Here is a 21,041-nt window from a genome sequence, read left to right as displayed (position 1 = left end):
CAAAGTGAGTTGCATTTAAATGCATCCAAATCCAAGACCACGGAAACGAAATTGTTTCAAGCTGCGTTGCAAAATTATTGTATTTGTTTACATTTATCGTGGCAAGTTAGTGCGATATTTGTTTACGTTGAGTATGGCAGAGAAATCTGTGCTTGTCTGCGGTGCATATAAAGAAATAAATACATATCTATTTATACATTTGCAAATTAATTTAACGTATTTAAATTATAAAGATATAAAATTATATTTATGAAGTTTACGTAAATGAATGTTATGGAAGTAAATGCAAGTGAGGATACTGTACTCTCTTACAATTTTGAACTGCAATTATCTGAAATTGAAATGCTAAGTAGCATGTATCCAGATAGCAATGAATTCAGTATATCATTGCCTTCTGCTATTGCTGATATGAACCGCTATATTACTGGTAAAACTAGACGCGTTCCTACTGAACTGGATTTCACGTTGAATCTGCATATTCCAGATGTAAAAGTAAGATATCTTTAATTTTATTTTCATATTCAGCTTAGGAGCTATTGATAAAATCTGGAAACTTTTGTCCAACTTAACAAATCATAAATGTCAACAGGAAGAATATGTAGAGTTTTGATTCTTATTGCAAGAAACTAGAAAGACATTATATATTCGAAATCAGCTAATGGTAATACTTGGTGCACATTCATGTATTGATATATAATTCACTTACAGGAAGTTATGGTTAACTAAATGTGTAAAGATTGAAGAATTCATTGTCATTTCTTCTAATAATGTAATAGTTTCGGTTATTTGATGGGATTTTTTTCCGATTCTGGTCAAAAGTGCAGTTTATTTTCAACTATTACTTGCTCGCGAAATTCTCGTCTCCACATCTAGCTAAACTAAAATGATCGGCGCTAACTTATCGTCAAATTTGGATTCGTTGATTAGATATTATATATCCTCTTCTCCACATTTTTTTTTTTTTTTTTTTCTTTCTCTGCAGAAAGAAATGTATAGGATTAAAAACAATCCTATGTCCTTACTAGTGTTTCAGTTAATTCATCCAGCATTGGTAAAAGTTTAAGGGTTAAAGTAAAATTCAAAATCAAAAGTAAAATCAAATGTTGTGAATTACAAAAAAAGAAATTTAAATTTAAACAGTAGAATTTTGAGACAGAGCAAGTAAATGACTAGAGTTTAAATTAATTAAAAGTCAATTAAGAGTAGAAAACCAAAGTAATTTAGAAACTCCATGTATTGTGTATATTTTGATATCTGTTATATTTATAACTGTTTACAAATATTAATTCATTCACTAAAAAGTAAGGTTTGTATAATATTTGTTGGATTTGTCTTTATTTTTGGGTTGCAATTTTAGACTTTTCTTTTGATCATATCTTTGCATTGAATTCATCAAAACCCTGATTTTTATAATTTTTTCATTACTTATTGAATATTTTCCTTTCATCATAAAATAATTGTGAAGTATTTGAATTTCTTAAATCTTGGTACTCTGCTTGATGGTATGAAAAATGTTCCTTGTAAACAATTATTTCTAATATTATTTCTGCTTTCAAATTATTGTGCAAAAGATTTTGAGTATTTCATGAACTCTGTGAATTCAATGTCTAAGAGAAGAGCTAGGGGCTAATTATAACAGGTGCAAGTAGTAACGTACACATTATGCAAAATAGTTTTTTTTTAATGTTCAATCAGAATTTTCATTAAATTTTTATTTTTATGGTATGCACTATTATATAAACACAGTCAGCGCACTGCCAAAATGGGTAGTTTGAGGCTGCATGCATGTTCTCTGTTTTAGCTAGTTAATGGGAAAAAAAATTCAGAAATTTTGATTTAAAGTAAATTAATTGATCTTTTTTTGCCATAGTCTTACTTATTTATTTTATCTACGTATTAGGTTTAATTTTTTTACTATAGCAATGGATTTTAATAAATCAACAGAAATGTCCAAAGTAATGTGAAAGATATGTTGTAACAAAATCTCGGGGCCAATTGTAGCAATAACTTGCCCCTAGATTTTGTTTTATGTTGTTAGATTTTCTTCTTTAAATGTTAACATGGAAATTACTTTTTTTCTATATATTTATATTTTTTTCTATATTATTTTTTCTTCCCCAAAATACAAAAAAAGGAAGCATCAGAAAAAGAATGTGAAAAGATACTTAATGAGAAAATAAAAAAGGAAGAGAAAAAAAAATCGAAAAAAAAAATGAAGTGATAAAATGGGTGAAGAAAAGAATTTTAAATTCGGATACAGATTCCAAAACAGTGATATTGAAGTGATTTCAATTTTGTGAATGTGCTTGCAATGACTGTGAAGAAGAAGAGTAAGTGCAATGCTTACTTTGCAAAATGTAGACACATGTTAAATGTGAGAAAAACAAGCTGTCATTTGTTTATGTTCCAAATCTGATGAAGACTGATTGTATGTTAATTAGTTAAACAATTTTTTTTTACTATAAATTATTTGATATCATTCAGTGTCACTATAAGTGATAATAATTATCAAATGTTTTTTAAATATGGCCAATTTTATTGTTACTATTTGCTCCAAGTCTGTTGCAATTAGTCCAAATTTGTTACAGTTTATCTTTAACAAATCCATCAAAATTTTCCCTCTAAGAGATCAATTCCTTCCAAACTCTTAATCACTTCAGGCTAGTACTTTCCCTAACATGCACTGTGAAAAGCTTTAACTCAAAGCCTTTGTTATTGTACATTTGGTATGCCTGATGGCTTCTGTTTCTGTTGAATCTTACAAAGAATTTTTTTTTTAAATTTTTATATAAGAAAATTGTGCATTTGATCCGCAGATCCCACCCAGTATAATGGAGCATTCTGGCAGGTACGGCCCATATACCTTTTGGAACTACCCAGGCAGCATGCATTCGTAAATTGCACGAGAAAAATACGTGCAATTTACGAATGGCCTTTCGTATAAAAAACGTTCAAGTTGAACGTAAAAATATCATAAAAAGTGCCCAGTGGCAATTACTAAATATTTACATATATTTTTACGTTATATTACATATATTTTTACGTTATATTATATTTTACGTAAAATTTAGGTATATTTACGCGAGAGACTACTGTTCATTCGCAACTTTTACGTATAATATACGTAAATTTCAGGGATTTACGTATATTTATCGCATATACGTAAATCTCAAATTTTTGCTTCACGTATGCGTATATATTTAGTAAAAATTTACGTAAATTTCCCCGATTTTTTACTGTATATAAACGTATATATTAGGTTTTCTTTGCATATGCGAATGACTGGTAAAAATTTAATCCGATGTATTCTCCACTTTACTGTGTATAAATGTACATTTTTTGGTAAAAAATTTGCATAAATCTTTACCTTTCACTGCATTTTTCATAAAATGTACTTATTTTAATCTCATATTTTTTATATAAATCTATGCGAAAACTTTCTGTATGCTATGATTAAAAGGTAAAATAATTTTTATATCAAATTCTTACATATCTGCCTTTTAGTTATGTACAGCAATATGGAATATATATAACTGGAAAATTTAAATGCACTAGTAAATGCAAAAAAAATAAATTTCTATTAAAAAATTACATAACACTTAAAGGCTTCATTTCAAAGTGACTACAAAATATGCAATAAATTTAGTAAACATCAATTCTGTGTTTTAAATCAATTAATGCCATCGTTCATTTGCATTTTTGTTTATTAAATTCATTTCATAAATTTAAATTTACTAAAAAACTGTAGCAAACAGTTGTTTACTAAATAACACTTTAAATAAATTATTTGCTTTTCTGAAGGACATTTTCTTATGCCATGTAAATGAACGATAGCATTAATTGATTTAAAACATAGAACTCAGGTTTACAAAATTTATTGCATATTTTGTAGTCACTTTGAAATGAAATATTAAAAGTGATTTTCAGCCTTTTAGTGTTATGTAATTTTTGAATAGAAATCAATTTTTTTTGCATTTAAATTTTCCAGTTATATATATTCCATATTGCTGTACATACCTAAAAGGTGGGTATGTAAAAATTTGATATTAATTTTATCCCTTAATCATAATATGCAGAACATTTTTGCATAGATTTATATAAAAAATAAGAGATTAAAATAAGCACATTTTATGAAAAATGCAGTAAATAGGTAATTGGAGATTTATGCAAATTTTTTACCAAAAATGTGCACTTATACACAGTAAAGAGGAGAAGACATTGGACTAAATTTTTACCAAAGTCATTTGTATATGCAAAGAAAACATAGGGAAGATTTAGGCCAATTATTATCAAATATATAAGTTTTTGTACCGTAAAGTACAGGGAATATCTACGTTAATTTCTATCTAAAATACAATATAGTTAATTAACAAATTCAGTAAACGAATGTAGCACAAAAGAAAACATCATACGTTTAGATTATTTGAATGAGTGTGCTAAATTTTAAAATTGTTAAATATAGACCAGGAAATTGTAGAAAACTTACCTTTTCCAATAGTTTACCAAGTTGACTTTGTTATTTTCCTTGAAGATGAATGTTTAATGTCACAAATATTTCATTCATATCTTCAGATAATACACAAATCTATGCATATTTATTTATTAAAATTCAGTTTATCCCAAACATGTTAAAGAAAATATTAATTTGCATGCAAGTTAATCAAGTAACTTCTGTTTTAATTACACACATAATTATGATATGTAAAAATTTTGCATTTATCAGTCAATCTTGTAATCTATTATTGTTGTCTTTTTCAGTTTAAAATCTTATAAATATATTAGATCAGTACTAAAAGTTCACCTCTACAAAAGAAATGCTTTGAGGTATTTTTAAAAAGTTCCCTTTTACAATGTAACTGTTAATTTCATAAAATTATGCAAATTCAAAATTACCTAAATATGTTCTTTATTTTACCTTATATACCAGATAAAATTTTAAAAAGTTAAATTGTTTAGGAATATTTAAGTTTTTAAATATTTATCTCATGTGACTTTTTCTATAACATCATTATAAATGTACATGTTGATGTGCACATACCAATTATTTTTTTTCATCAAATAGCTTTATGGTATTAAATGATTTAAAAAGAGGCAACTGGACAAAAGAAAGCAATTAGAAGTTGGCTAATTTTTTATTAATTTGTTGTCAAATGCTGTGCATTTTAGATTATACTCATATGATGACAATGAGTTATTTAAATTATAAAATTATTATGAACATATCCCACATAAATTAACAAGTATAAAATTTCAAGTTGTTTGAAGTATTATAAACTGTAATACTTGCAAAAGAAATACACATGAAATTAATTTAAGAATTAGGTTTATTTTACAGGTATTCGAAAACTGCAATTACTGTTAAACAATAAAAACTAACATTAAATCTGAAGAGCATATTTTTTTCAATAATAAAATTCCACATAGACTTCATGTAGCTTCGCCATATTTGTTCTATAGTTTGCTGTCTTTAATATCCTGCTCGATTTTTGCAAAAGTGAATTCTCTGTCACCCAATGTTTTGAGAACAGCTCCTAAACAAGAAAAAGAAAAATTTGTAATAATTTCACACTTCAGATGTTTTCAGTTTTTAAATAAAGTTGAAGTATTAAAAGATGAATATAAAATGCACTGAGTATTTCATATTTAAGAATTTACATTTCAGTAATTAAAAATTTAATTTCATACTATCACACAGTAAGCTTCAATTATATACCTTACACAATGCCTATAATTTCAAGTAAAAAATACTTAAGATTTGTTTAGAACTGCAAGGTTGAGAAAGTCTTTAGTATTTAAGTACATGAGAAAAAACTTAATTTTGTATTAATTATATTGCATTAGCCTTTTCAATTTTACTCCTACATATAGTAAAGAATATTTGCTTTCTTACAGATAACTTTTTCTTAAATAAAGAGCAAGCAGAAAACTAATCACAACACTATATACATATAACAGAATACTTCATAAACATATACATGTCATTAACATACACGTATATGCAGTAACAGGCTATTTTACACATTTCAATAAACTAGAAACCAATACGCAATCAAAAGTATTATCAGTAAATTCTTCCAAAATCAGAGCAAAAATCTTTAATTATGATAACAATGGCATCTCAGTTTGCAATATAAAATATTTCAAGTCTACATTCATGTGCATTCTAAGCAAACAGAAAGCTGAATAACAATAAAATTATAAATACCATAAAAAAGTTAAGAGAGTTAAGAGCCACGCAGAATGATAGCAAGACTAAATGAAGTCTTCCTTCAAAAATCAATTTAAACTCAAAAATTTGCCTTCCTGTTTAACATCTCAAAATAGAGTTACTGCTTACACTAACTAAATTTCCTGTCTTGGCAAAATAAAAATTGTCACTTCTGTTCCAGGAAATATTTGCTGCAAACTTTGTATGCAAATAATCCAGTGAAAAAATTTTAATTGTGGCTTGAATATTTTCTTTATTAAATAAATGAAAAATTCCCACATAATATTAATTTATGATCCACATGAAGCTTTTTACCTCTACCATATCATGCAGCTATTTTAAAATATATACTCTCATATAAAAGCCACAGAATTTTTTTACCAATATTAATATAGTATAAATCATTAATAAATCTTCTAAAAACAGCCCCAAAATTTCTGAATTTGATACCCAAAACATAATTCTACGTAACTGTTAATGTATGCATTTACTTGCACATACTTAAAATGAATTATACACACAAAAACTTAACATATTAACTTTAATAAATTCTTAATTAGCAGGATGACTCAATTAAGGCAAAATATGAAAGAAATATACCTGATGGAATAGTTGTAAAAGATATATTTAAAAAAAGCTAATATTGTTTATCTTACACATGGCAGAAATTGAGTAAACTGTATGCAGATGGATTATTTATTAAGAATAGAAGTTAGATCAAAGTACCAAAGTCACACTAGGGCTTTAACCATTTGGGTGCAAAGAAGCATCTCAATTTAAAAAAGCTAACAGAATTTTATAACTTTTACAATCTAGTACAAATATTAGACACATAAACCACACTAAATGCCATTATTTACTTGCATATTTTCCTTCTTTGTATACTTTACTCCTTAATTTTTCAGGATATGATTTAGAAACAGAGTTATGGTAAAAATGTATACTGGTAAAAAAAATATTGCTGAAACTGATAAGTCCTTTGAATTATATACTATAGTGCAAAGGGGGATGGAATATGTGACTAAAAGTGATAAATCAGATTACAATAACATTAAACAAATAACATGAAAAACTGAAAAAAGAAATTTTATTTGAAATTATTTTTTAACTCATGGAAAGACAGACAGTATTTCCAACTTATTAAATTCAATTATATTTTACCTTCGTCAAACCAATATTGGTAAGAGAGTTGTATTTAAAATCGGTGCTAAGCTAAAGCTGCTTTCTTGCCTAATTTTATACTATTGAAAATACCGGTAATTGTCAAAGTTATTCGTACTCAATATGTGTAAGATTATTAATGAGCTGCCAAACCACAGTTAACCATCTAATATACTACATTCAACATTATTTTTCTTTTTGAATGTCAGGTTTTCATTATTTCTGCCAATATATCTGTAACAGGACATAAAGATTGAGTTAATGTATAATAGAAAATTACCTTGCAAGTTAGCACCTTTACCTTAGTGGCAGTACTTCATTCTCTAGAAAAAAACATTTTAAATTATTATACTTAAACAAAAAATTCATATTTGTTACAGCAAAACATCATTAACACAATAAACCAGAGTTGAATGCAAATCTAGTTTAACTCCATTCTTGAAAACTAGTTTCTTACTTTCAATTTAATTTAAAAATAATAAAAAATAAGGTACGTATTATGATGACTACCTAGATATCTCGCCTAAACTGGCAATCCTTGTAGGTTATACAGGTTAATCCTAACATAGGTTATAGAGGGCACTAAGATAGAGAGTATTAATCCCACACTAGGGACTAACATTTGGTAGGAACAGTTTGAAAAGTGAAACAGATATTTATAGTGAACCAATGCAAAACAAAAACAATAGTTCTTTAGGGACAAAGCCCCTTTGGACTAATAAATACGAGTAAATTAACAGCTTTTAGCTATTTTTTCTTCTTGTAAAAAATAGACATACAGAATATTTTTAGAAAATAACAGTACTTTAAGCATGCATTTTCCACATATTTAACACAATAATTCATTCTAGCTCTGTTGCAATACTGGCAAAGGTACTCCTCTGTTATTAGGACAGGATTCAGAAATGTACAATGAAAACTCGAGATACGAGGAAAGTATGAGCAAAATACGAGCAATGAGCCAGGCTGTTGGTACGGGTGGCACCATTTCCCTATCCGGCTCAACTCGGGGAATCCCCTCGACAGATCACTCAGTGTTCTTTTATATACGTGTTTGTGCACTTTAAGTTAATTGTTTTGACATTTAACGTGAAAATAATTATTTCAAGATGCCTCGCAAGAAGATTGTTGCCTCAGATAGTGCTGCAAAGAAAAATATGGAGGCCATGGCCGTCGATATCAAGAAAGAAATCAATCATAGATAAACATAAGCATGGTGACGGAATTGGCGAAGACTTGCGGCCTTTCAACATCGAAAATCTATACTATTCTGAAGAAGCAGGAAGAAATTAAGAAACCTGATGTAGGCAAAGGAATTATCGTTTCTTCCAAGCACCATAAAAGTACTCCTAGATGTTGAGAAGCTGTTGTTGGTGTGGATTAATGAGAAGGAGTTAAAATGTTAGTAACAAAGTTAAACTATTGTTATATTATTTACCAGCGTTATTTATTAGGAAAAATTGACTTGATTTTAAAATGTTGATATTTTTTTGGGTGTGGAATGGGTTAACTGAATTTCCATTATTTTCAATGGGGAAGCTTGTTTCTAGATACGAGAAATTCGCTATACCAGTTGAATGCTGGAACGAATTAAACTCGTATCTCGGGGTTCCACTGTAGATATGTAAGCATGTGTATATGCATGTATGCGCATATATGTGTAAAGTATATACATACACATGCACACACGAGCACCTACATTTAAAAATGCATGCATATAAACACACATTTCTGAATCTGGTCCTGATAACAGAAGAATACCTACATGAATCATAGGAATTACATTAATCAGTTTTATTAGAATTTTTAAATGCAGAGGATTTACATTAATCAGTTTTATTAAAATTCTTAAATGAAATCTTCACTATCCGAAAATTCAGTTTCATTTCCAGCTGAAACTGTATCAGGACAATCTCATTTATATTATTTCCCTCTAACAACTGAACATTTTGAAAACCTTTTCTATTCCATGGAAAACTAATGCTAAATTAAACATACATTTTCTAAATCTGAAAATTCTAAGTTAGCTTAGAAATTGTAATCATTCTTAAAGTTTGATTTATGCAGATGTTAGATCAATAAAATTACTTTCCTGTGAAAAAGTAATATGGCATTGAACAACACGATTTTACACATCAAGATATACTGAGTGAAAATTCCTGAAATGTTTTATTCTTGGTATCTCTGCAAGAATTGTATAAATAAGACTACCTCCCTTTAAAAAAAAATTTTTTTAGTAAATACTATGAAGAAAATTGGTTACATTATTTACAGTTCATAATTAATAAAAAATAAATCATTTCTTAGCTTATCAGAATTTATTTTTATCACATTCATAAACAGTACTAATTTAAACAAACATACCATTATGATTTAAATAACTATGAAATAGAAAATCCAAATCTGCATCTTTGATGGTCTAGTAGATTGGACGTCTCGTTTATTACAATTCAGCAGGGTGCTGACTCCCCAGACTGTAATATATATATAATTAATTTACAAGGGAAAAAGCAACAAAAATATAAACAATTTCTTGGTTTTATATAAGCATTTCTGCACATTTACAATTTTAATTTTTTTTAACTATCTAGTTATATCAAAAGACATGATTTAGTAAAATATAATTCAAATAATTTAAGGTATTTTATATCAAATACTAATTTTTTCATGCAAGTCTAATAATCAACATAACTATCAAGTTTTGACTTCGAAAATTATGTTTAGAGAAACTTGAAGCTGCAGTAAATAGTAATAAATTTATTCAAAACTGAAAGTAAAGCATTCTTACTTTATTTTCTTTCTTTAACTATGGCAGATCTTTTAAAACAACAAAATCAAACAAACAAAAAAGAAATGCATTCATGAAAGGATATATTTCAGTAATTACAAGTGCATAAAAATTCAGTATATATATATATATATATATATATATAAATGAACACAGATTTGGAACAAAGTACCTGTGTTTCTATGGCATAAAATTTCCTTTTTTAATAGCACAATATCTTTGAGTTAAAGATTATATATTAAAGCAAATTTATAAAACTAAATTCAAAAATAAGAAATTAAATTATTTTTAGGGAAAACACTAAGCAAATAAAAAATTTTGAATTTCATAAATAAATGAAAGTTACATGCTTTATTTTTTGGCATAAGGTAGATAACATTTCCATAACAGATTTCTGAACAATTAGTCATGTTAATATTGCCTTTCTTTTTCCATTAAAAGCTATTTCCTGCTTAATTACAGTATGCTTTAAGATAAATATTAAAACGTTTGAGTAAAAATAATATAACTATAAAAAGGTGAGACACAAACAGTAAGAAACAGACTAGTGCAAAATTTAACAGTACCAAATCCTGAAAATGAATCATTAGGCACATGGAAAACCACATTTCCTACACAGATGTTATTTATAAAATTTTATATAGGTGAAGAAAGTACGAGTATTAAACACCGAAAATATAAAATATTCACTTACTTTCTTCAAATAATTAGTAACTTCGATGGATTCAGTCACAAACGCCAATCCACGAACAAACAGTATTCTTTGCGACTTTACCATTCTTTTCGACCGCCATTGCTGAGTGCTGACTTCACAAATATCCCGCCACAACCGGAAGTAGAAAGTGTCTGCTTTGCCATTGGTCAGTGAACAAGAATTGCAACGCTTTTTTTTTTTCTTTATAATTAAACATATTAAGAAAGCCTCTAAATTAGCATATGAAATAAACTTACTTTTGCATTATATAAATTTATATTCACAGCATCTCTGTATTAAGGTAATAATTAAATTTTTCTACGAAAAATAGAAATGTCTGTGTATGCGCATGCTCAGTGTATAATCGTAAATCCGGTTAATTTTTAAAAGTTAGCGTAAAATTAACTATGCAAATTTTGAGTTCATTTAACTGGACCCTTGTACTTATTCTGTAGATCTCCATATTAAGAATGTCTTTAACTGTTTCAGGAAAAATATAAAATATAATATAATTATTTATTTACATTATTTATTAATTTTTTCCTCATATAAAAATTACTAAAATCGCTATATAATTTTTTCCGTACATTAAACAAAATAAAAAAAATTAGCCTCATATGATTTTTATAACAAAGATTAAAGGAACTGAAATATATGTAAAATATCAGGATTCAGCTTGCAATTTCGTAGAGTTATTATTATTATTATTATTATTAAATAAAAATATTAGTATATCTTTGATTATAATTAATGATCCTTTGGTCTACATTAAACTATTGTTCAAGAAGTTAAACGTTTTCGAGCATCTTCTGCTGTATTTATTATTCTATTCCTGGACATGAAAGATTTGCTAGTCTTATTCCAATTTAATTGCCCACATTTGCTAAATAAAATAAGGCGAGTATTATACCAAACTCAGTAAGTACACAAATTTAATATACAGCTTATTCCAGTTAAATGGGTAATAGGATTTTCATAAAAGAAATTAAATTGTGTAAATTAATGTAAGTGTTGATATGAATAAAAATAACAAATTTGATATAAGAAAATAAATAAGTTATTTTGAAGATGTTTGAATTAAGAAAATATAATTTTTTGTAAAAATGCACGTAAAGATTTAGCTCACATGTTAAAATTTATAGAAAAATTTTAGCCTCATATATGAATGCCCCTTTTTTTCATGTTCGTGGACAAGGAAAACAAAGTGAAATGCCAGAAATACACTAAATATTTTGAATTAATAAACTTCATTTTCAATCTTTTTAGACTTCGTATAATATCCGTAAAAGTGGCGAATGAAATATACCATAAAGGCAGTAGTTTCTTTCAGAACATTCGGATTCGTATAATATGCGTAAAAGTGACGAATAAAATATACATACCATCATGGCGGTAGTTTTATCAGTACATTCGGATTCGTATAATTTTCGTAAAAATAACGTGTGGAAAATAACGATCAAGAGTCAACAGTAACTTCAGTCTTTTTCATTCGTATAAATTTCGTAAAAGTAACGTGCAAAAAATACCATACCCTTATTTCACCAAAATTATACGTATATTTTTGGAGACGTGCTGCCTGGGTAGGGACCTTTATAAGAATATTTTTCATGGCAGCAATGAAGTTTAGGATCTGATTTAGGAATTCTTGATACCTTCAAAATCGCAGTGTAATCTTTGTGCAGTACATGTTATATGTTCGAGTTCGAGATACATGAGCTTCAGCTTTTAAAAAGCTGAAAGCATATAGCATCTTCATTGCTCATCACAAACCTGACTATCTTGTATTGTAGGACTTCCATCCACAATTTCATACAGGAACAATTGAATGACTGGTGAGTGATTGCACTACTGTCTTATAGACTGGTTATATATTGGAGCATATGGGTTTCACCCATTCATTAGATAATGGAAACACTAATTTATTCAAGACATATCTTTGTAGCTCATTAGTAATTTAATCCAACACGAATTCCACATCATGCCTGCTGGTGATCTCATTTATTTCCTGGAAGACATTTTTGTACATCGGTTTTACGTTATTTTTTTTCTCAAAGTGCTTTTATCCCATAATCTCCTATACAAGAAAGGATTGTTTGCCCTGTAATTTGTTACAGGATGATCTTATGCTTTCTAGTTCATGAAATGAATGTACAGGTCAAGACAATTTGCTTTGCATTTCCTGTCTCATGTTTTTCTATATTGTCTTGAGAACTACTGAAGTAAGAATGATGTTCATATCAGAGAAAAAGAAGGATACTGTGCTGAATAATCAATGTGGGAGAGCAAAGGTGCAATAATTTCCTTTACCTTATGTGACACATAGTATATTTACTACTTATTATGGTAAGTTTAACTGACATGAGTAGTAACTTAATGAGTATATTGACTTACTTTGTCTGTCAAGAGCTAGATACCAGTTGTATATGCATTCAAGACATGTATTAGATACAGAATGTTAATTAATTTTTTATCTGTATATATAGCTAACTGTCATTAGATTCTGAATGCAAGCAAAAAGTTATTAAAATATTTTGTCTGCATATATTTTTCCTTTATTTCATAATAGGTAACATATGCACCTGTAGTCCTTTGGTGGCTGAATATTTTTAATAAAGGTAGAAACTAAGGACTGGTTTTCTTATCTCAGAAACCTTTTAATAATTCCTTTGAACTATTAGCATAAAATTATTAGAATTTTGTTATTTTCATATTTATTAATTGTTGTAATTCAGAAGTCAAACAACAAGAATCAGCATTAATTTTTCAAAATTTTCACAGCACTTTTTGTGGTTTTGCAGCTGAGGATGGTGGTTCGGTAAAACCATCGAAACTAGTCCTGTGAAAATTTTGAAATATTAACGCTGATTTTTGTTGTTTGACTTCTGAATTAGTATTTATTCGGCGTGTTATTGTGTTTTAATTGTTGTAGTTTGAAGTGAGAGAAATTTTTATTGTCATAGAGCAATGATTCATGTACTTTTTGCAATTTGCTTTCTGAGGCAAAGCTCAAATCTATAAAGGGGAAATAACTGCTAAAACCTCTATTTAGTTATCCTATTTTACATATGATTAAAACATAGGAAAAATATTAGCAAATTTAATACTTTTATTTAGACCAAAGGTATAGAGTTTATAAAACAGTAATAATAAGCTTAAGAAATTAATATTGTCTGCAGCCTTGTTATGTAGCATTTATCTGTATGAAAAAGTATTAATGCATTTATGTAAATTAACAGGTTTTATAAGACAAAGTAATTTTTTATGATGCTAAATATTGAATATATTTTATTATAATTTACTTAAACAATCTTATAATATCTGGGAAATAATAAACATTTCAATCTAACCAAACTTTTTAAGATGATTAACATGCAACTGACCATTTTTAAAAATAAAGTGTGCATTTCATTTTTGTATAAATTACACAATCAGTTAGTTTATGGTTATGTTTCAGAATTCCCATTTTTAGCTGTTAATATTGATAATGACAGTCATAGAAAGCTGGACTTGTATTAAAATATGACGATAGAATTTTTTAATATGTATAAATTGGAAAGCTTTAATAATACAAAATATAATTGTTGTACTTGCACGAAACCTTTTTTTAAAATGCTGTTGATCAACTCATTTTGCATTTTAATGTAAAGATGTCTTGGTATTTTGTTTTAGCCACAGCTCGAAGTTTCAGTAGGCATCATAACTGATGAGAACTTTCTGTAAATATCTGACTCTCTGCAACCATAACCTTAACCTTCAGCATTATAAACCTTCTTGTACCGTCGAGATGTTTGCAATTTGTTACTTTTTTCATGGATCTTGAAAGTTAGTAAATAGTGAAATGGGGGAATTATAGAATGTTGCTGAAAATCCAAGAACATCAGAGTTCATAATAATACAATGAATTGTCTTGTTCACTTTGATGGTTAACGTAGCTGGCTAGCCATATTGCTGAATTCTAATCCTTAAAAAGTACTTGTCTATCTCCCTTCTAATAGATGTAATATTAGTCGCCCGTGTGGTGCATCCTAAACAAAGTTATTGATGAAGAGATAGTAAAAATGACCAATAAGTTTGGCAAGTGTTGATGAATGCTTAACAAGCGAGCATCTGATTAGATAAATAAATAAGCAATACAGTGAAAATACATATTACCAAAGAAGATATTTTGTGGAAGTACAACATCGAAATGTTCTGATAGATTTTAACAAAATAAATAAATAAAGTCTAATAATTGTCTCATCAGATGGCATAATAGACTAACAAAATATACTCATTTGTAAACTACAGGAATACCTCAATTATTGCGGTTTATAATCTGATGTTAAATTTCCAGTTAATGCATTCCAAAGTTGAATTATCGCGGTTATGAAAGAAGTAGCCGACTACATATGCAATCATAATTATATTGAGTCCGTACTCTCCAGATAGTATTTCGTTTTTATCCGATGGCACCTGCTCACCACTCATTCCTAAGTGTCAACCTTTGCCGAAAGTACATGTGGATATCTATTTCTCACAATTAATGTGAAAACAAAATAAGGATGATATCAAGTGTACAGTTATCTAAAAGAAATTTAGAATGATCATCTTAAACGCTAAATTAGGTATCTGAATAAATAAATGAAACAAGTGTCAAAATTGCTAAGGACTAGAGTAAAACTTCGGATCGCGAATGCCCTATTTCATAAACAATTCGGCTTATGAGCAAAAAACGCCTCGAATGGCGAACGGTGTCTTGAATTATGAACACTCGAGTATGATTTTCGAGAGTGTTTTGAGGTAACATGTGCCACATAATTAATACTCAGGATTTTTTTTCTGGAAATGCAATTTTAGTAATATTTTTCATTGCTTAGCTCTCATTAACAAAGCCTGACAGCAAGTAACTTACAGGAACAGGAGTTCTGCATACAAGAAGAGCTAAAAGTTAACAATGAAGAAGCGGAGACGTTACTAGAACATCATAAAAATGAGCTCAGCATGAAAGAACTGCAACTCAAGAAGCAATAAAAGCCGATTCTGGAAGAAAAGTATTCAGAAGAAGAAAGAAAAATGACTACAGTTCCTTAAGCTGCGAAATTTGTGGAAATTAAGGTATGATACAAAGTTTTCATGCAAAGATTTCACTCTCGTAAAACAGTAGCAAGCTACATCACAAGCATTCTCAATGGCAATGTCATGTCTCAGTTTAAAAACATTTTAAAACAGAGGCAATAGCAAACCATATTGGGCAGATTTGGAGTAAAACAGACACCCGTGAGTCTCAAGCAAAGTGACGTTTAGAGACAAACAAAAAAAAAAAAAAAAAAAAAAAAGTTAAAAGAAGATGCTTCCTAAAGAATGGAAGGGAATTTCACATCCAAACAATAACAGCTAACGGCATAAGTGGAAAATATCTCATCATTTTCTATATATGCTGTCAACTGTGCTTGGTACAGATAATACAGTAAACGTTATTTATTAAGATTTGTTTTTTTTCTGTTTGATTTGTTTAATAATGTATTTATCTGTTTTGTTTTATAACCAATGATTTTCAGTGATTTTTGGGTTACGATCTTGTGCGCGGAGTACTCTTATAAAGTTTAAATGAGCAGTCATTTGCAGTCCGAGAACAAATTAATCCATTTTACATTAATTCGTGTGGCGAAAATTGGTTCGATTTACAAACATTTTGGTTCACGAATAGCCTTCAGGAACTAATTAAATTCGTGAACCGAGTTTTCATTATATAGTCAAAATGAATGAACAGTTCGCTGTGTTTTAGATTATGCTGCAAATTATAAGCAACTAGGGCAAAGTGCATCGACCTTGCGTGGGTTTCGAGCTACGAGAAGCCATCTTATGATGGTAATGGGAACACTTTCCTATTATTCAAATAACTATAAAGATTAAAGCATTGTATGTGTTAAAATTTAAAAAAAAAAAAAAAAAAAAAAAAAAAAATTAGAAGACGAAAAGGATTTGACCTAAGTAGTGAAAGAAACATACTTCTCCAAATTCATGGTGGTTTCATCGGTTAGAAAAAGAAATCGAGTATTCATAGTTTTATGCAGAAGATGAAGTTGCTAATTCCGATAAAAAGAAGTAGCAGCTAATTTCTCTGGTGAATTGTAGCTGATCACGGAAGAAAGAAATTATACCGATAATCAAGTATTTAATGCCATAAAAACAAGCTTATTATGAAAAAAATGCCCAATGAAATATTTCTAGCAAAAAATAAAGATGTCACAATCTAGATACAAAATTTTGAAGGACCTATAGCTTTTTTACTGTCTTTGTGGCATTGCTTCTGGTGACTGTAAAATGAAGTCTTGCTTTACATATCATTCGCAAAATCCTCGCCCCTGTAGAAGTGTGGTTAAAAATGTTCTCCTGGCTCATTGGAAATCCAATAGAAAAATAAAAATATATATGAGGATTTCTTTAAAAGTTGTTTTTATTTTGAAGCTGAAAAGTACTGTACTTTATTAAATTTTGATTTTAAATACTTCTTGATATTACCACCTACTGATTCAACAATCTTGAATGATATGTACGAAAATGTAAAAGCTATTTTTTTACCACGTAATACTACTTCCGACATCCAGCCATTAGATCGAGGTATAATCGCTTCCTGCTAGGCACATTACCCGCGAAGAACATTTTCACAAGCAATAGGAAAGTTTACAGGAGATGAAAAATTATGGAAGGCATTCATTGTATTAGAAAATTATATTAAGAATGTCGAGGAAGCGTGCAATTAATTGACGTCTAGAAATCTGTGAGCGGCATGGTAAAAGATTATTCCTCGTTGTGCAAATGCTCTTAAAAGATTTAAAATGAAGTAGCCCATATTATCAATAACGTAACTAAGCTTGGTTCCGATCAGGACTAAAAGTTAAACTGAAAGAGATTATCAGTATTTGCTTCGGCCATATTGATGATGATGACCTAAATAACCTCAGAGAGAAAACGTGCTTACGGTGCTCAAATCGATGTAAATGGCGTGCAAATTGATGTGGCAACGAAAGGAATTTACTCTCAAAGAACGATCTAACCTCAAAGAAATGGACTAAATGTTAAAAATTGTTTAAAAAAATCTTCAAAAGCGATTAATAAAAATTCCGCAGAAAATTGAAAATTCCATCCATAGCTCCCGAATTTTATGCGAAGGAAACTTTCCAACAAACAACTCTACATCACTTTTTATTCAGTAACCAATAACTAGATGCATGTACTTTCTTCCTTTTTTAAAATAGTTAATAGATTTAAGAAATCTTTGACAGTGAATCACCAACTTTTCAGGCATTATTTATCCTGACTTAGGTAGTATTTGTTGTGGCAACGAAACTGCGATAATATAGGTACTATATGCCTTTTTGCATGAATCTATTTTCTTTGTAATAACGGGTTTTAACGAAAGTTTCCCGCCACCACAAATATCGTCTGCGCAAACAGTTCACAATGGCGTGTTTAATCACGATTTTGTCAAACGATTTTTGGCATTTGAAACAAAGAGACTTGTGTTGTTGTCACTGTGTTGTGAAATTTTGTAAAAAAAATATCGTTATCATTAAGTACGAGGCGTCTGAAATGAAACTATCACGCTACCAGATTAAAACCATCATTTACTTCAAGTTCTGTTGCAAAAAGTCAGCTACAGAATGTCACCAGATCATGTGTAGAGCTTTAGGTACTAATGTTGTATCATAATGATACTATGAAGGTTTGGTACCGAAAGTTAAAAAATAAGGACTATGACATTCAAGAAGCACAGGGCTGTCTAGCCGGCCTACTGATGTTGATTAGGCTCGCCTGTGAGAATTTGTGGAAGAAATTAATATGCAACCACTCGAGAGCTTGCTAAGGAATTAGACGTTAGTGCCATGTCCATTAGTCGCGCTATACATGTTCATGCCAGCATTTTTATCATTCATGCAAATTTATGGTTTTTTTTCTTTATGTTCTTTCGTCATGGTGTAGCAGTTTTAATGCTTGGCAATGTAACTTCAAAGTAATGAAAGAATTTCTTTTTTTTTTTTTTTTTGTGACACCAGAAAAGTAAAATATCATATGTGAAAAATATCAGAAGTCAGTGAAATAGCAGAAAAGTAGAATAAATACCAGAATAGTAGAGCAAATATCAAAAAAGTAGTGTAAATATCAGAATAGTAGAGCAAATATGAGAAAAGTAGTGTAAATATCAGAAAAGTAAAACATATCTCATTTGTGACACCAGAAAAGTAAAATATCATAATATATAATGTGCGTATGTGTGTATTTGCAAAATTTCCCCACAACCGGTTCTGAAATTTTCTCATCTTATAATTTTGTTTGTTATAACACTAAACTTAAATCACTAGTTTTTAAAATATTCTTTTAGATGCTAAAAGACATCGATTTGAAAGTTTTCAAAGATGTGAAATAAGTATGTTCCCCTTTGATGAGTTTCATAAAATCTTACCTTTGTTGTAGGTATTTTTTTTTTTTTTTTTTAAATATTTATAAGTTTTTGTTCCAGTCTTGTTTTGCAAATTATTTTTAAAAAATCACTGTGAATGATGTAAAAGATATTAAATTTGTTAACGTGTTGTTTCATAAAGGTTCCAAATTAAAAATCGAAAATTCTTCAAAAATCACCAACTTATCAATAAATGAATCTGACAAATTCGTAAAATTTCAAAATACGTTATTTCATTTCTACTAGTGCTATTTACAAGCTATAAATATCTATGTGCATATAATTATATATGCACATAGATATTTATAGCTATAGTACAATTTATAAGCTATAAATATCTATAATATCTATGTGCATAAAATTTCATTAACTAAGATATGATAAAATAATCATGCATACAAATGCACAACAAAAATACTCAAATTTACAGGATAAATTACAAAATAAACGTTCCAAATTAACAGTAATACAAACAAATATAAATGCATATTTACATTAATCTACAATAATTCAAACATTTAAAAAAAGGATGAGAAATATTTGCTTACTGTATGCAACATACATTACATTTCTGTTATACTTAATGTTTTTCTATTGTTGTAAAAACATATATTCTTATTTGCTGTTGGTATTTTATTTCAGGACAAGTTGGAGGTCAATGTTATCTTTCCTCATGAGTATCCAGCAAAAAAACCTCACATATGCGCCCGATCCACTGGTCTTAGCAGAGCTCGCCAAAAGGAATTGAATTCTGCAATTTCAGATTTCATTTCATCACAGCCGGAAGGTGATTTATGTATGATCACTTTCATCAACTGGGTGATAGAAAATGCAGCAAGCTTTTTTTCACCGCAGACGAGCGAACTAGATGCTGCAAAAAATCAGCGTGGAGAAAGGAATATATTTTGTAGAATGTGGATATACAGCCATCATATATTCAGTAAATTCAAAAGGCGAGAAATAGTTGATTGCGGCCAGGATTTAAACTTGACTGGTTTCTCTCTACCAGGTAAGCCTGGTTTCATCTGTATTGAAGGTACAAAAAGGGATTGTTACGAATTTCTTCAACATTTAAAACAGATGAGTTGGAAAAAGATATCTTTGATAAAAGAAGAAATTGAAGAGATAAGCGAATCTAGTTTAGATAGTGTCCGGAGGTTTGATGGGTTTCAAGAAATTAGTTTTCATGTCAGAAGAGGACCGGCAAAAGAATATCATATGGATATGGGAGAATTTCTAAAATATCTTGAATCTCATAACTGTGCATACGCTTTCCAAGACTTATTTGGCATAGAAGGTCGTGTATCAAATGAAAAATAATTGTAAATAATAAAACTGTTTATACGATTTCTCACTTCTTATTTATGTTAATTCTTGTAACTAATGATGTTGGTTAAAGTAAAATAAGAATCATTATATATGGGCAGGTCTTTTGAGTAGTGGCTTGTCAATGAATCGATTTGATTGTGCATAAAGTTCTGAATATATCATGCTATCTTATCGAGTTTTCATGATAATGTTATCTTTCAGATTAATAGGAGATTCATAAAAAGGAAACGAGTATTGAATGAAACGAGTAAATGAAGCGAAATGTATTGCAAATTCGTACCTCGTGAATACTTTTCTTATGCAAAGATGTTTTGAAGCAGTTTGTAACATAAAAATATTGGCAAATTATTGATAAATTAGCGCCCGCTGGTCAAATATCTCATTTACTTATTTGAGTGTCCAAAGTTGCTGAAAATAGTAG

The 21,041-nt window shown here is 28.9% G+C and overlaps 1 protein-coding gene and 1 long non-coding RNA gene across 2 annotated transcripts; one reads left to right on the top strand and one right to left on the bottom strand.

Annotated features, from left to right (window-relative positions):
• Positions 1 to 81: 81 nt before the first annotated feature.
• LOC118190001 (RWD domain-containing protein 2A) lies at positions 82 to 20,638 on the top strand. The gene is made up of 2 exons (XM_035360683.2): positions 82 to 492; positions 19,934 to 20,638. Exons 1-2 carry the CDS (start codon positions 265 to 267, stop codon positions 20,609 to 20,611), a joined length of 906 nt encoding a protein of 301 aa, XP_035216574.1. The 5' UTR covers positions 82 to 264; the 3' UTR covers positions 20,612 to 20,638.
• Positions 4,789 to 11,100, bottom strand: LOC146997213 (uncharacterized). Its single transcript, XR_015041207.1, has 4 exons — positions 10,852 to 11,100; positions 9,734 to 9,843; positions 7,650 to 7,692; positions 4,789 to 5,531 (listed from the first exon to the last, which is right to left on the bottom strand). It is a non-coding gene; the product is annotated as an uncharacterized LOC146997213 (long non-coding RNA).
• Positions 20,639 to 21,041: the final 403 nt, after the last annotated feature.

The sequence above is a fragment of the Stegodyphus dumicola genome, chromosome 5 (assembly GCF_044657685.1).
Source record: "Stegodyphus dumicola isolate Sdum_Otavi_A_Nest chromosome 5, ASM4465768v1".
Lineage (NCBI taxonomy): Eukaryota > Metazoa > Arthropoda > Arachnida > Araneae > Eresidae > Stegodyphus > Stegodyphus dumicola.
This window is presented reverse-complemented; position numbering and strand designations above follow the sequence as displayed.

Coding starts and splice junctions, on each gene's coding strand:
- LOC118190001 (XM_035360683.2), top strand. CDS start 265: ATGAATGTTATGGAAGTAAATGCAAGTGAGGATACTGTACTCTCTTAC. Junction 493..19,933: donor TGCATATTCCAGATGTAAAA/GTAAGATATCTT, acceptor ATTTTATTTCAG/GACAAGTTGGAGGTCAATGT.